General features: G+C 35.6%; 2 protein-coding genes across 29 annotated transcripts in view; one reads left to right on the top strand and one right to left on the bottom strand.

Annotated features, from left to right (window-relative positions):
- LOC119557183 (small conductance calcium-activated potassium channel protein) overlaps positions 1 to 5,496 on the top strand; it is a 69,854-nt gene extending 64,358 nt beyond the window's left edge. For 22 of the 28 annotated variants that reach the window (XM_037869818.1, XM_037869817.1, XM_037869816.1 and 19 more), the window contains one exon: positions 192 to 5,496. In XM_037869818.1, coding sequence (XP_037725746.1) covers positions 192 to 357 — 166 coding nt within the window. In that variant the 3' untranslated portion in view covers positions 358 to 5,496. The remainder of the gene's footprint in view (positions 1 to 191) is intronic. The other 6 variants (XM_037869819.1, XM_037869808.1, XR_005220050.1 and 3 more) reach the window with 5 other exon arrangements.
- Positions 5,497 to 5,813: 317 nt separating this feature from the next.
- On the bottom strand, positions 5,814 to 13,004 carry LOC119557647 (sodium-dependent nutrient amino acid transporter 1). The gene is made up of 8 exons (XM_037870498.1): positions 12,939 to 13,004; positions 9,837 to 10,017; positions 9,323 to 9,689; positions 6,928 to 7,669; positions 6,767 to 6,866; positions 6,527 to 6,703; positions 6,365 to 6,459; positions 5,814 to 6,262 (listed from the first exon to the last, which is right to left on the bottom strand). Exons 1-8 carry the CDS (start codon positions 13,002 to 13,004, stop codon positions 6,086 to 6,088), a joined length of 1,905 nt encoding a protein of 634 aa, XP_037726426.1. The 3' UTR covers positions 5,814 to 6,085.
- Between the last annotated feature and the right edge of the window lie 4,113 nt (positions 13,005 to 17,117).

Here is a 17,117-nt window from a genome sequence, read left to right as displayed (position 1 = left end):
TTCAATTTACTATTTATTTCTCTATATTGACTCTTCATGGCTTTCCATCACTCTGACATTTCATGATTTCCATCGAATCAAACCATGGCCATTAAACTACAAAAAAAAAAAAACAGAAACAAAAACAAAAATTTGATTTATTTTTGAAAGCGTACTTGATAACGACAATTAACATACTGCTTTTTGCATAGAAGTGTTCCCTCATCCAATAACGCCGCTGCTACTTACCATTGGCCAACAAGCCCTATTTTGCCACCTATATCTAGTAGAACACCACATTTAGTGCCTGATACTCACATGCCATCAAATGGATCTGCAGTTAATAGCTACGCATCTTCCAACAAATACGGCAGCTGAATATCAGAAAGAGAGCGCTCCAACTCCGTGATTAACATCGAGATGCTAACAATAAGGCCGGATCGATGCTGGCCAACATCATCATCAACATCCGCACCCCAAAACTCAACATCAACATCAATGTCTACGTCAAAGTCAAAGTCTAAGCCCGAATTCGCGATCGCCGAGACAGCGCTGAGGCAACGCGGGCCATCGCCGTCGTTATCGTTATCGAAATCATCGACACAATCGCAAGACCACCACATTTTGCATCAGATAAGTGGGCAGGAAATGGAAATGGAAAGAGATATAATACCAATATCAGTGATACCCGAAGATGCCGAATCGAATACGAATAGCAACAGTTCGCCCGATCAGCAAAATGTGCACATGAGTACAGTACCGCCATCGAGTTCAACGCCCGCATTCACAGCGACCGGAAGCGGAACTAGTGGTGGCATTGTCAAATCGATAACGATGAACGAACCGATTGCGACGGAGAGTGGCAAGCCGATTGCCTCGAATAAGTTTACTAGGAAAAGAGAACGTGTATGCAATAATAGTAGTTAATAGTGCTAGCTATAGTGATAGGAATAATAGAGGTAATAGTAATATTAGTAATTCTACAAGTCGAATTTCGAACTCGGCCTTTTGTAAATAAGCCTCTTCGAGATGAGAAAAAAAGTCAAATGTTAGCATATACATATAATATACATACATAAAACAAACACACATACTATATATCCGTAACTGTATGGATGTGTAGTTCTACCAAGAAAAAAAAACTACCAAAAAACAACCCAAAAAAAACAATAACAAAAACCAAACAGAATATATGTATACATATATATACAATTATGTAAATTTTTTTTTTCTAAGTTTTAGGCTAAATGTATTTGTAATATTTCACCTTGGGCCAAGGCAGCCTGTACTTGCATACTAAAATACATAACATAACATAGCATAACATAGTGTGTATGTGTGTGAATGCGAGTGTACAGGGCGCGAATGGTTAGAAAGTAAGGTCATAGGACATATATAGATCGTAGGACAGCAGCATGTACGAGTAGAATCGAAGTATATAAACGAATAAAGCTCAGCAAAGCAAAAATAGCAAAGGTAAATTTGAAAAATCTGGCACTAAAGTCCCCACTAGAGACCAGTATCTGTATGCCCCTTGTAGAACTGCAAACCCATACATATGTTCCCAGAGAAATGCAACCCCCCTTCAAAGATCCCCCTTAGCACTTCCGTTTCCGGTGCATTCAACCAACTGCAACACATCCACGAACATGGCAAATTCTAGTGTCCGTCTGTCCAAAATTTGTGTGTTAATATATATAAAGAGATATATGTATATGTCTGTATCCGAAAGATGTGTGTCTGACCTGACTGTGTGTGCAAGGCGAAAGTGAAAGCATACGAGCAACCCATAAAAAAACCCCAACAATTATATACAAAACGAGCATAACGAAAAATCTAAAATACTACCCCCCCAACCAAGAACAATGAAAAACTATCTAACTGTAAAATGTATGTTACGAGATTTAGAAAACAGCGAAACCACAAAACCAAATACTAAGAGATAGAAAACAAAAAACAAAAAGTAAATAAATGAAAACTACGGAAAACCCAAAAAAAAAACGAGGATAAAGATAAACAAACACACACAAATGAGAGTTCTTACTTAACATCTACTAGCTCTGGCTTTAACTAAACTAACGAAACAAGTTTAAAGAAAACAAGTTTGTTGTTGTCTTCTTTTTCTACACATATATTATAATATATATAGTATATATACATATATATTTTTTCGTTGTTGTTGTTTTTTGGCCTATTCTTTTCTACCAAGAATTATTAACTCAATTAAGAACCTGAATAGCTTTCGAACGAAGTTTAAGACGATGATATAATGATATAGTAGCGTAGACAAAACCAAGAAACAATTGAGAAGAAATTCGAGGAAAACGAACCTATTTAGTATAGTCTACATACTAAAGTGAACAATTTTAATTGAAATTTTGTAACATATTAAAAGTAATTCGCATTAATATACAAACTAGCTGGTAAATGTGTAACAACGGAACAAACTACAAGCTCCAGATAGAAAATAATAGAACCGAAATGAAGAGAAGCGGATTGAAATTGAAATTGATATGAAATTGAAATTGAAATTGAAATTGAAAAGAGTAGAGCAGAATAGTTTAGACATAATAGCAGAAGTGGCCGAGCTACGTAAAGATTTTCTAAAGATTCTAAAAGGAACATTATATATACTATATACTTACTATAAAGTATTAACTGAGAGCATCGAAGTTATTTAAAACCAAAAGAAAAGCAAAGCAAAAATAAAGTAACAAAAAATTAGGTAATATGCAACCTTCTGACGCTTTGTTAGGTTCCCAAATGTAAGGCAAAAGAGATATACAACTGAATTCCCCGAATAGTGCCCCACCCTTCCCAAAAATCCCAGTTCCTACCACGCCCCGTCCCACAATTTCCCAGTCAGTAAGACAGACTCTGCATATTATACAGAACCAGGGCCAGAAAGGATCAAAATATCTGTAAACTATAGATTATATAGCCATAGGATGCAGTCCACTTTAGCCAACTAATAAGAGTATCAAAGTTTTGCCGTATTGATTTTCCACATCTCCAAAACCCCTAGCTTGAGTTTGATTTTATGAAAAAGGTAACCCATAAATGTCCCCCAATTGTCTGATAGGTCTTAACTTATATACTTACAACAAAAGTCCCAGACAAGTAAATGAGTCAAAGAAGAAGAAACAACAAACAAACCAACTAAATGAACCCTTAAACAAATGTGTGTATACCTATTTATAATATTGAATATTTAAATTGAAAAGAACGTTCAAGACTGCTGTCAAAATAGCTTTATCACAATAAATAACAAAGATCTACACAAGACGACAACACACCAAACAGAACAGAACAGATCAGAACAATTCTAAAGAGATCGATGAATATCGGTTATCGAATCGGAACAGACACCCAAAGACACACAGTAACACACAGATTCTGATACGAGATATGGAATGCGCCCAGCTTTAACGTTATGTATTTATGCATATTTGGGTTTCAACTCTACAACAACTTAAAACGAATACGCAAAATAATACCAAACAAAGATCGATATACGATTAACAATTAACGATATACGATTAAAATCAAATCGAATTGAATTGAATAATTGGTACAAGATCAAAATCCCGTTTGAACTGGTTTCCTAAGCCCCACAAAATACCTTTAAACACGAGATAACAACCAAAAACTTTGATATGAGGGACCGAATTTCCAAAGACAGGTCTTTATTATACAAAATACCGAAAAACTTTAAACCAAAATCACAAAGCAAAAGCAAACCAACTAACAAAGAATTCCTACAAAAACTGAGCCCATAACAGTAACAATTTATAATACCGAAGATTTTTAGCCGCTTTTGAGCTGGGATATAAAAAAGAAAAGAAACAAAATAAACACAAATAAGGATCGTATTGCACAATGTCCTTGGTTGACTTTCGTAACGTCATACATAGGTCCGAGTCCCACGTCCAGCTTTTGTGTATATTATGTATTTCTGTTCACGTCAACAATTGAATTGAATCAAAAAAATATATATTTTCTTTTCTTTAGCGAATCATAGAGCTCAAGGGGTACTTTGAGAATCACGCTTCAGCCGAAACTCTTCTAGCCAAACCAGGTCCAATAGAACATACATATAGCCCAGCCAATGCCAACGCTACAAAAACTGGATTCGAGTTATCGAAAATGTATCGAACCGGATTATGACGAAAACGCAGTCATTTTGGTGAATTTACACGCTAGGAACTAGAAAAGGGTCCTCCCAAAAATATCCCCCATAACCCTTTCCCCTCCCCGCGCCCCCAACTAGAGCGAGGTATGCAAAATATATAAGGTTACATATACAATATCTAGATATACAACACACATATACTCGTATATACATGTACAGACGGTCTATGAGGTATATACCAAACCCTAAAAACCAAAAACCCAAAAACCCCACACTAATAAGATCATATTTGACTTTATATGTATTATAGTAATGTATTCAGTAGCTAAATCGAAAGCCGAAGCAAAGACCAATTTATTAACAACAAACTAATAAGAAAAACCCAAATGGAAAACAATTATTATGTTAAATAAAACAATAAAAATGTAAGAGGAGGAAGAAACAATTTTTTATTGAAAAAAAAAAAACAAAGTAAACTAGAATGCATTGCATGAATTAAACAAAGAGAAGAAAAACTAATAGAAACCCAAAACTTAACTAACGAATGTCAACTAAAACTAAACCTACACTAATGCTAAAATTGAAGTAAATTAAAATTGAAACCACTAAAAAGGAAAAAAGATTTAATTTCTAAAAGAAATAAAGTAAAAAACTAAGAGAAAAAAAACAGAAAAAATTCAGTGGCTAATGAAATAGTTTATTTTGAATTTACTGTATTGTATATTTAAATTTAAAAAGGGAAACCCCAAACAAAATATATTGTTATATCTTATCGAGGAACCGTGTTTTGCAAAAGCTTTAATATTTAGGGTGCCTACATTTGCTAAATTAGTATTTTACGATTTAAAAACCAAAAAAAAACCAAACAAACCCTAAACCCAACACCTACATACACGAAATAGTAAAATGCTTGATTGAAAAACGATCCCAAAAAGTTAGGAACGTCGCTTTCCAAAACGAATACACTGAACAAAAACAAAAACAAAACCAAAACCGATACCAAAACAAATTAAGAACAACTAACAGCTAAAGCAAATATTGTATTTGTATTTGAGATATGAATTTTAAGAATGTTTATTAGACTTACGATTTGTTATTTTGTATACATATATATATTATATGTATTATGTATGTAGTATAAACTGATCTGATCTGATGACGATTGTAATTGTTTTTTTTTTGCTCATTAAGCATTTACCTCATAAGAATTCCCACTATTTATAGCAAATTTACCATATTACATAAAATCAATTGCTGTACTGTTATAATGTACAACCCCAAGGAAACGATAAGTAAAAGAAAGAAGAACCATAACAAGAGAGAGATCGATGAAAGTCGAGGGGAAAGAGGAAAACTCATAAAACTGTAAATTATTAATTAATGAAGAAAAAAACCAAAGAGAATAATTGAAATTTTAACAATAATAAAGGGCTTTGTATGAAAGAAAAACAAACAAAAACTGAATAAAAATAAAATAAAAGTCAAAATTGAGAATCTTTGTTTTTAATTGGTGGACTGGAAGAATTACAGATGGGGGATTTTTGAGAAAATTTTAATTTTCTGGGTTTTTTTGTTGTCATAAGTTGGTAAAATAAAAGTTTAGGAGATGGTTTGCATTACCTTTTAATCCCACTATTATTTAAGATAACTATTTCAAAAAATGGTCCTGGCTACATATGTATAAATGAAAAACCAATGAACATTTCTTTGATAACAATAATTTATTTTTTTTCTGCTCAATATTATCACATTTAGAAATTAGGTTTGTACATACATAGAATAACAAAAAAAAGGTATTTATTAATTGATAGATGCGATATATTCGGTCGAAGGATTGCTTCGCATTTGTGATGGCTTCATAGAGGCTGACAATGGCGTATATGTATGTATAAATAACAAGTGGTTATGGTTAATCGTAATCTCTGATATCCCCACGATATCCCCACCTCTGCTCCCCGTTCTGTGTATCGAATTTTACTTGTTGCTGCCACAGAAATTTGTCACTTTCCGCCAGAAGAATCCGAGTTTAGATGACTCCTTTTGGGCGGCCCTTTGGGCGGCCTTCTGGTTCTTGAAGATTACCCACTCACGTCTTATATCTGGATTCGCAGGGCCCCATCGATCACTGGGCTTCAGGGAGGCCTTAAAGGACTGTAAATAAATGCGAAACATTCGGTTTTAATTTTTGAGACGAATTGGAATTTAAAATAATGTTAATCTTTATATATATATATAATTTATATATAGTCTTACCTTCCAAAGGGTGCCTTCTGAATGACGCGAGATGTACCAAATACCCCAAAGTGGGAATTGGGCAGCTCCGATGGCAAACAGCAGCCAGCCAGCAACTGAAATTGGCAATAAAATCGACACTTAACTCCAATCCAACTATTAACTTTTCAATTAACACCTTACCATTGGCGGCTTCAGGGAAATAAATTTCGCTGTATTTAATTGGTTCGATGGTGGCCATTGAGTATATAAATATAATTATCATCATGACCGGCGTGAAGAAGGACCAGCACACCCGCCAGTACAGTGAAACCCGACGATTGCACATAAACTCGATGTCATCGCAGAAGTTTTGCAAACCTTTAAGGATTATCATGGGTCAAGAGGAGTGAGGAATGTTTGGCCAGTTAAGTGTACACTCACCATAAACCCACACGATTCCAGCCAGTTCGAAAATTGCCAGAATAAAGACTACATAGGTACCGCCATAAAAGTCCACCAAAGTGAGGATCCACTGACCACCCTGAAACGTTAGAAATAAATATATTATGAAAAAAATATAAGATATTTTACAGGAAACTTACCGGAGTTACGTAGACCAAGCCCATTAGGAAACCGCACACGGAGGTGGTCAGCGCCACCTTCCAGTATTTCCATCCCTTGAACTGGTCGCAAATAATGGTCACAATGGTGCTCTGCAGGGCCACAATGGATCCGATTCCCAGGACGAAGAGCATGAAGAAGAAGAGAACTGAGAAGAGCTGCGGAACCGCCTGGAACTTTGATATGGCATCCGGATACGAGATGAAAGCCAATCCCGTGCCACTTCGCACCACATCCCGGATATTATCGATCTGTAGATTATGCGCCAAATTGCCCAATATCGCAAATATCGTAATTCCACCCAGAAGACTGGTCAACGTGTCGAGTGTGGTTACAATCATGGCATCCCTGTAGATCCCATGATCGAATCGATTGTACGAGGCAAACATGATGATGGGTCCAGAGCCAACGGCCAGGGAGAAGAAGCACTGCACCACCGCCTCCTTCCAAACGGTGGGGTTCAAGAGCTCACCCCACTGGGGCTCCAGAAAGAAGAGGATACCATCGCGGGCACCTTCCAAGGTCACCGCCCTGATAAGAAGGACGAACAACACTACGTACGGGAAAAGGGCCAGGAAATAGGCCGCCTTGCCGGAACTCTTGACCCCGCGCATGATCACCAGGAAGATGACCACCCAGGAGACAAATAGGGCCAGTGTCAACTGCCAACTGGGGTCACCAACGCCGTCCGATATGTCCAGCTTCTCCTTGATCACTACATTCCTAGGAAGGATGGGAAAACGGTTACAAATTATTTTTATGACATTAAAGAGAAATGATCTCATTATAAATAGGTAAAACTAATAAGGCAAGTATACCCAAAATATATTATTTAATGATTTCACAGTATTTGCTTAAAAATCGTCGAATTTTGCTTTATGCCAGCCAAAACACTGATCTTTTATTGCGAAAAATGGTATTCAGATTTAAGTAAAAAATATTCTTTATTTTGCTGTTACTTAGTCGTAGTTCAGCCAAATCGATCAGTACCGCTGAAAAACCGACTGTTTTGAGCAGCTTGCTTCATATGCTAACGATCCCTATCACTTCGGGGAAAATTTATTTTTTTAACAATTTTCGATTTTTTTGTAAGGGGTTACATCATCCATTTTTGCGAAAAATGGCAAAATTTGAAAATTTCCAGGTTTGAATGCCAATGGATTGGAAATTAAACTACGAGTCCAACGAGGTATGGCATTCCCCATTTGGACCTTTATTTATAATCTATATAGCATCCAAAAAACTAATTTTTAAGGCGTAAAAATGGGATTCAGATTTTAGTCAAAAATACTCTTATTTCTTGCGGTTTTTTAATCGTAGTTCGTCCAAATCAAGGCGTTCAAGTAAAAGACAGACTGTTTTGAGCAGCCTACAACCTATACTAACGATCCGCATCACTTTAAGGAAAATTAATTTTTTTCGCATTTTTTGTATTTCCATTTTTGCGAAAAATGGCAAAATTTGAAAATTTCCAGGTTTGAATGCCAATGGTTTGGAAAATAAACTACGAGTCCAACGAGGTATGGCATTCCCCATTTGGACCTTTTTTTCTTCTATGGCATCCAAAACACTGATTTTTTAGGGCAGAAAAGGGGATTTAGATTTTATCCAAAAATATGAATTTTCTTTGCGGTTCTTTAACCGCAGTTTTGTCAAATTAAGGCGTATAGCAAAAAGACCGACTGTTTTGAACAGCTTGCTACATATGCTAACGATCCCTATCACTTCGGAAAAAATTTATTTTTTGACCATTTTTCGAATTTTTTTGTAAGGCACGTTTGTAAGTCACGTTTTTTTTGCGAAAAATGGCAAAAATTAAAAATTTCCAGGTTCGAATGGCAACGGATTGGAAATTAAATTTCAAGCTCAACGAGGTATGACATTCCTATTTCTGACCTTTATTAGCATTATGCCGGCCAAAACACTGATCTTTTAGTGTAGAAAACCCTATCCAAATTTTTAACTTTTTATAAGGGGTGACCTTTTTTTTTGAGAAAACTGACAAAAATTAAACATTTTCAGGTATGAATGCTATTGATTATCGGGTTTTCAATCTTTATTTGCTACCGACTGCATTTAGCACATAAACAACAAAAGAAACCCAAATAAATGATGACTACGCTAAAAATTATTTAGTATTTTGCATCACCGGCGACTATAATCTGCTTTACAGATAAGTGAATTGCATAGGTGATAATGAAAAGAACTAGCTTTCTGTGCACAAGTCAGGAAAGAAAATGTTTCAATTGTTTATTTATTCTGTGTACCACAATATTTAATTTCAACCAACAATGAATAACCCAATTTGGTCATCAAATATGACTGCCTATTTTCAAGGTTTTCTGTATTTAAGCTTTAATATAGTATTATACTTACAGGAAGTAGAGCTCGGAGCTGCTTTGAAGCTGCGTTGTATTGGTCGCAAAAGTGCTGAAATTTCTGGCTGATTCATTGGCCAGGGACACGCCGGTTAGAAGGTTTTCCACATACTCCTGAGGTCTCGAGTTCACGCAGCTGGTCCACTCATCTCGACAATAGGACCACGGTAATTCCGATTGGAAGGACACGAAGAGGTAGTAGAGGGTTAGGGCCAGCAACGAGGAGTAGTACGAGATAATGCAGATGGTGCCAAAGGCCTGGCCATAGCCCACACCCACAAAACTCGGCACTACCGACCAGATCTTCACCGTTCCCTGGCTCGTAAACTGCCCAATGATCATCTCCAAGTAGTACATGGGCTTACCTACAAAAGAGTAGACAAAATATGACGAAACATCTAATAAACCTAAATTTATAACAATAAATATCTTTCATGATCCTCTGATACATCGAAATAATAAATATTTATATACTGTACTTTAAGATAAGTTATAAGATTCAGCTTCCTTACCAATCAAAAAGAGCACTATGATGTAGGGTATCAGAAAGGCACCTCCTCCATTCTCATAGGCCGTGAATGGAAACCTCCAGACATTGCCCAATCCCACGGATACCGATATGCAGGACATGAGGAACTCCAGGCCATTGCCCCAATTCGTACGCTCCGCAGTCTGCTTCTCGGCATCTGTTTTCTGTAATTAAAAGCGAATTGCCAATTTTGTTAAGCAAACGTGTGCCAAGTGGTATCGCAATTCGGGGAATACAAGATTTAATAGCCCACAAAAATACCAGACACATGACTAAATATTTAAACGTCAGTCAAGCCACGAATTTTGGTCTCTTGGACAAACACGTTTGCGTCATGTGTGCGCCATTTCCAGATCCAATGTCAGATAACCCATGGACATGTTAAATTAATGCGACACCAGACTTCGCCTGATAGTGCACATAAATGACCATTATGGAATATTTATCTTAGTACGCCCAATTATGATTAGATTAGAATCACTTTTAAGTAGGCACTCAAAGAAGGCGCCAAAGTTATCGATTCAGTATTATTGGGCTACAACAAGTTCTTAAGAAAATGCGATTTTTAATTGGGAATTCTTTAGTTATTTATTGAAGATAATTTAAAGATCATTAATTCCTTGAAGCTATATGTGGACGTAAGTTTGGATCACTGAATCATCTCGGTAGTAAACAAATGCGGGTTATAATCTTTTTCAAGCCCCCTACAAATTCATTTCGCAAAGTCATAAAGTTGTTTACGGTAATAACCTCAGTTAAATTCAATTAATATCAATTACAAATTACAAATTACAAACCACGCCCACCCGATTAAGGGGAAAAGAAATTTGCCTAGTGCGCAACTGTGAAAAATGCACTTTTCATTCATTCATAATGATTAACATTAAGTCATCGCATACTTTAATTGGAAATTCCTTAGCAAATAGTATTCATATTTATTATTAACAAACATTTATTTTTAACAAAATTGAAAGAGAAGTATGTAGGTCTGGATTCCAGACTCTGATACTATTCACACCTGAATTGGACAATACAATTCCAGCTGGTGACTAACATTTGAAAGCACAAATTAGTTTTGAGCAAAAAACCATCTGTCGTTTACAACTGAGGCATGCCGAAAAAAACGATTTATTTTTTGGTGTAGAAAATCATTACTGTGCTTTACGATTTCCTAATTAAGAAACTAAGAAAAAAGTCTCATGTAATAGTAAAATCTTAAAGTACTATTAAATCAAGTATCGAATAACTCATACAAAAATGTTTCGACTAACACACGAACCATCTGTAAAGAATTTTCGTTCTAAAGTTTCCTATAACTTACATTCTTGAAATACCTTGCAACATTATTAAATTACAATTTTACTATTATTATTTGTAATAATTTGAATGCCATTTGTTAAATTCTATTTGCAGCCCATCCATTTGCACGGCAGCAGCTGTTGGGGAGCTTTGCTATTGTTTTTCATTTTTTTTATCAGAGTGCTGGGAACGCGAGAACTGTTTTGCCGCTTACATATTTGTACTATTCGAAAAAAAAAGCTGTTTAAATAAAATAATAACTCATCTGGGGGAGTGAGCAATGGGACGGGAAAGCCAGGGCAATTAGGGAGGTAAATGAAAACGAAACTGCATCATCAAGACATATCTACATATGGGATATCTATGAAATAGCCGAAGCCCAACTGTTTACTTATCCATTTTTATCTCCAGGGGCAAAGGTGTTACAATCTTCTTATTACCTTTTCATTTTTAATGCCTTACAAAGATATTTATAGATGTGAATACATTTGTACCACAGGCTGTTGAACCGATGTTCTTTTATCTAATGCATAATTGAGGGTTTTTTTGCACTCTGGGAAATTCTACCTTGGGAATTGCCTTAATTGTATTAGCCATAAAGTCAACTTATGTTGACCGCAATTTAATGTAGCTTTGCTTTGGGCTGGCCATGTCAGTTTGTGCGGGACTTTCCCCTGGGAAAAAAACTACTATTTTAATCAATTAGTTATATTAAAAAAAACCTTGATGATCCATAGAGCATCTGCATTTCGCATGCAATCAAGGTATGATGACTCTTTAGGGGAATTACCTTAATTTACATGCAGGTATTAGGGTAGAGATGTACTTGTTACTGCGGAATCATTAAAGATCTTATCTCTAGATTTTAAATCGAGAAATTATTCAAAAACTTAATCACTGAGATACAAAGAATTTGAGAAATATCTTTAGAGTTCGTGCTATGATCTATTTGTGAGTAAAGAGTTCCAAGAACTCAACTTTTGATATCTTAATTACCAACTTTGGCAACGTTTATAAGAAACAACTTTGTTCATATCTTTTTATAATACATTGCAATTTCTGGGAAATGTTGTAATATATAATGGAGGTAGGCAAAGCGAACTTGTCACTTCGTAAAACACTCATCTATATTATTTGTTCGTCAGTTTATGGCTGCTGCAGTGAAAACTGGTTTCCAGCTCTTCGGCCATATAGCATATATAGTATAGTTTTTGCTGATCTAAAGCGGGGCGCTAGTTGCTCAGATAACTAACGGTTTTAGGGCATTATTGAGCTCTAAATAGAACAAAAGACGTCGTGCTCAGATATTTATGTGGCGCAAGGGATCGTAAAGCGTACAAGATATGCATATAGTATCCGCCTGACAGAGTCTTTTACCCCATTTCGGAGTGGACCGTAAATCGCATTTTCGTTTGTCGGTCGATTAGCCTGCAATTAAACCCTAACTGCCTTGATGATCACAATAATCATAAAGTCATTCAGAGATTGTAAAGCCCACACTCCACACTGAGCAAAATGAATGGATAGATATGACGAAGGGCTAATCAAAAGCATAATTGTGGGTGAAAGTCCAGGGTAACTTGATAAATGTTTATATATCCTATAGTTCTATTAAGTTCTATAAATGACGTTTTTAAAGGAATGTTTTGCACAATGGGCGTATACTTAATTTACGGACTGTTTCGTTGTTTCTAATCTGATGTTCTAGCCACTTGAATTTTTCGAGTGCCACTCAAAAGCAATTCCATTAGGGATATAATTAGTTTTTTGATTTTTTTAGACTTACTTCCGGTGATCCATTGGTGGTTCCATTTGCAGTGCCATTCGACGGCTGAACTCCTTTCAACTCCATTTTTGTTTCCAGTTTAAAACACAACTTTACTCGCTTTGTAACAGCTTTTGATGGCTATTTGCGTTTTGCTGTTTAATTGCTGTTTTTTTTTAATTAGCACATTGCATTGACCAGCCCTTGGATATGGTTGGTTTGGCAACTCCAACTGCAGTTTAGGAGTCGTTTTTTTAATTATTATTTTTTTTGTTTTTGGCTTTAAGGTTTTGGCGGTGCTGGAGGCGCGCTTGTGGTGCCGTGAATGCCGCGGCTGGAACTGAGAACTTTACGAGTGCTGGCCGCTTTAAGAACCGCCAAAGTCAAGCAGCGTTTTTTTTTTCGCCAGCGCTCAGCAGGTAATAAGCGTGAAATTATTCACACACATTCATGCCCGTTCAGAGAAAACCTGCAGCAGTACCTGTACCAGGTAATACACTTAGTGCCCCTGTACTCGAAGTGGGGGGAGGGGGGAAAACTTTAGTATCGTGCTCTCGTGTGCTCTTCGTTTTGCGATCGTAGTAATCGCGAAGATCGGCCAGAACGGGGGTTCCAATTCTCGGATAAGGAAGTACCCACCGAAAGGCAGAAGAAATCCGTACGGAGTGTACAATGTGTCGGCGTTCAAATAAACAGTCTGCACTCGGAAAAAATAAGGTAAACGCATCAAAACTAAGATGATATTAAACTTTAAATAAATAAAATAAAGTAATTCTTCCTTAAATCTTTGAAAAATAATACTTATAGAATATAAGATCATTATTTACCATTATCATTACCATTATTTTGAATCTGATAATATATAATATTTCATATTTCAAAATAGAAAAGTTTAATCGTAGAGTTCCTAATGATAGAAAATGACTCTTCCCTTAAACCTTTAAATATGTAATATTGACAACTTTCAAGAATAATAGAGGAAATGGTTACTGATCTTAGAAAGTCTAATCTCCTTTAAACCGTTCGTTATATTATATTATATTATATTCCCATATTTATTTTTAGAGGTATTCAAAATCTTCTTCGTGTGAGATCCAAAACCGTCCAATCTACTGGATCTAACTGCTGCCATAACACAAGTATGTAAATAAGTCATTAGGTAAATGTTTTCCATTTCCTAATTTACTTTTAGCGTCCCATTTATATTACCTGTGAGATAACTTCGGAATTCCAGGTTACTCTAATTTAAAAAGCTGGTGGTAGTAAAAATAAAATCGTGGGTTTGTTAAATGTTAGGAATATTTTGTTCTGGGTGTAAGGAAACCCCGAATAGGAAGCAAAAGATGCCTGATAAAACAGCGTATACGCCAAAGCCGAGATAGATAAACATACATGGATTTACCACCCCAAATGGAGTGGGGCAACGTAGCCAGGGCCCACTGTCCGTCGCTATGTAGAAAAAACTCCTGACTAAGATATAAAAACCGGCAGGCCAATATCAACCCTAAATGGTCAGCAGTAGTAAATACCTCCCGATAGACGGACCTGCAGACGCAGACACAGTAAAACCACTTTACGAACTTATCCGAACCGGCCGTGACTGGTCACTTTCGATATAGATTAGGCCAACTGAGAAATCACCCCAAAATGACCAATCAAGAAACAAGAAAAAAAACAAAATTGCAGACAAAACCAATTAGGAATCGATAGTCGCAAGGGTAATTAGGGAAGCACATATAGATTCGGGAGAATTCCAAGCATTGGTCAATGAAAGTTTTACGCGGACCGGACTTGTTCTAAAGTAAAAACAAATCTTTGGCCTTCGACTCTGACGCAGAGGTCTGTTGGTTCAAGTTCGATATCGTAATCTCGTAATATCTAAGATATCGTGGAGCGCCAGACGATACAATACAATGCGGCAATTGCAAGTTCCATTTGATCAATTGCATTGAATCATGGGAAATGGTTTTCGGGAAATTAGAAATCGATATTATTGGGGGATCGCAAACCATATCGGACTAGGACGATGACTTCAACCTTCTTATCGGGCTTCAACGACAATCCAACTTTTGGATAAGAACCCTTGACACTGGTCGGGTAAGTACATAAATTATAAAATTAGATTGTACGTTTAGCATTGAAGGCTATAAAAATACAGCGGTATCATATACCATTTCTTAGGATAATTCCTTGTAGAACCGTTAAAAAACGAAGAGCTGAAAGAAGAAACAAAACCCCACCAATAAGAAAACTCTTGAACTCATTTAATTCCTTTTCAATAATGTTTTATTTTAATGTACTTGCATTATATTTAGTTAATAACTAGATTTGTAAATTATTCTCACTTTAATGCGTCTATAAATTAAATCTTATTCGTAACTCTTGTCTCTCAGCATTACTAGATAAGAAAAAAAAATAGAAGTACCACACACATACGATGATCTTTAAGGGAGGACACTCTTCTCTCGCTATCCACTAAGATTAGTTTCAATATGTGCTCTACATCATGTCTGTTGTGTTTGCATTATCTCTATGTCAGTTATCAGTTTATCAACAATTGTACAAGTGACAAATCTACAATGAATTCGATAAAACACCGAGAACGTTGACAACTCTAGCGAATACAAATTGAAATTAGACTTTTGACTAAGTTTAATATTTCTTTTAAAATTAACCAATAATGTAAGTAGTGTTCCATAGGCTAAAATGTATTTTTCTCTCATTAGAATTTTCAAAGGCGACATTAAAACAAGGAACCATTAAACGAATTTGCACTACAGTGTGGAAGGCAGCGGGAGGGGGCGAAGTGGGGGGTGGGGGCTTGAGATCCCCCCTTACCCCTCGCCAAAAACCTCCTTGGCCCCTCCAAGAGTTGATCAAGTCAATAATATTTTTAAGATAACAATAAGAATGAATTACTTTAAATTAGCAAGTAAATGGTAAATTAATTACACACGAAAGATCTAAAAAGAAACAGCAAAAAAAGTGTAATAATAATAATAATGATATAATGATAGCGATAATAATAATAGTAAACTAAGAAGAATAACACGCCAAGTCTTTCATTTTGACAAAATAGATATAGTATGTGTGTGGATCATCACTTGTACGTTATATTAACTAAATTATTTATTTATGACGGTGACGACAATGAGAACAATGACGACGACGACTATTTAGCTGAATTATGATCGATTGATCATATTGAAATCTTCATAAATGATTTATATATTTTTTTCCGTTGCTGCCGATCTATTCTCAATGTGAAATACATTTCAAATAAAACTCATTTCTTCTGAACAAAATAAATATGGTTAACTTGGTTGGTTGATTTGTTGGTTAGTGTGTTATTGTATTATTGATGTATTGTGGTTGTGGTTGTTGTGGTTGTGCTGCATTTTGAACAATTCTACCTAAATTGCTGCTAGGCTAGACACCCAGAATTGGTAACTAACTGTAAGCGATTAGTTTGCAACAATTTCCTTGCTTTAAGAGTTAGCTATTCTTGCGTATACAAAAGAATTTTGAAAGAAAGGCATTTAGAGGTTTTCACTCCGTTTTTCAAGAGGCTAGTTTTGGTAGCAACAATTATTGTTTTGTTTTTTCTTTTTCTTTTTTGCATTTCTTTGTCTGTCAAAATGGATTTTATTTACAATGGGTTTTTTTGGGGGAAAACGTATCCATTTCTTTTTGCTTAATAGTTTTTTCTGTTTTTTTGTTTTCTTTTGTTTTGTTTTATTTTATGTTTGTTTGTTGACTAACAATGGCACACACGCATATATAGATATTTAGAATTTGTAACTTGTTAATTTGTCGGTTTTTTAAGTGGTTTTTCTCTGTTAGGCATTCTGCGGCTTTAGTGCGGGTGTTGAGGTGAGGTGAGGGGTTGTTTCTCTTCTAATTTCCTTTCTTCTCTAACTCCATCATCTCCATCTTACTTTCAGCTGTTCAAAGTAAACTTGTACTTTTCGCGGTTTGAGTAGTTTCAGTATGAATACAAATTAAACGAAAGTTATATAATGCATGTAAATATATAAAATGATCGTTCAGATATTATCAGATTTAAAAAGGCCTATTATAATATTTACAGATCTCAGCAAATAGCAACATAAAATTTAAATTATATCAGGTTTCTCTCTATTTTTGCCAAGATATATATATTTTTTTTTCTTTTTCTTTATATCTGATGAACGCTTGATA

The sequence above is a fragment of the Drosophila subpulchrella genome, chromosome X (assembly GCF_014743375.2).
Source record: "Drosophila subpulchrella strain 33 F10 #4 breed RU33 chromosome X, RU_Dsub_v1.1 Primary Assembly, whole genome shotgun sequence".
NCBI lineage: Eukaryota > Metazoa > Arthropoda > Insecta > Diptera > Drosophilidae > Drosophila > Drosophila subpulchrella.
The sequence above is the reverse complement of the archived record's forward strand: the minus strand, read 5'-3'. Positions and strand labels throughout refer to the sequence as shown.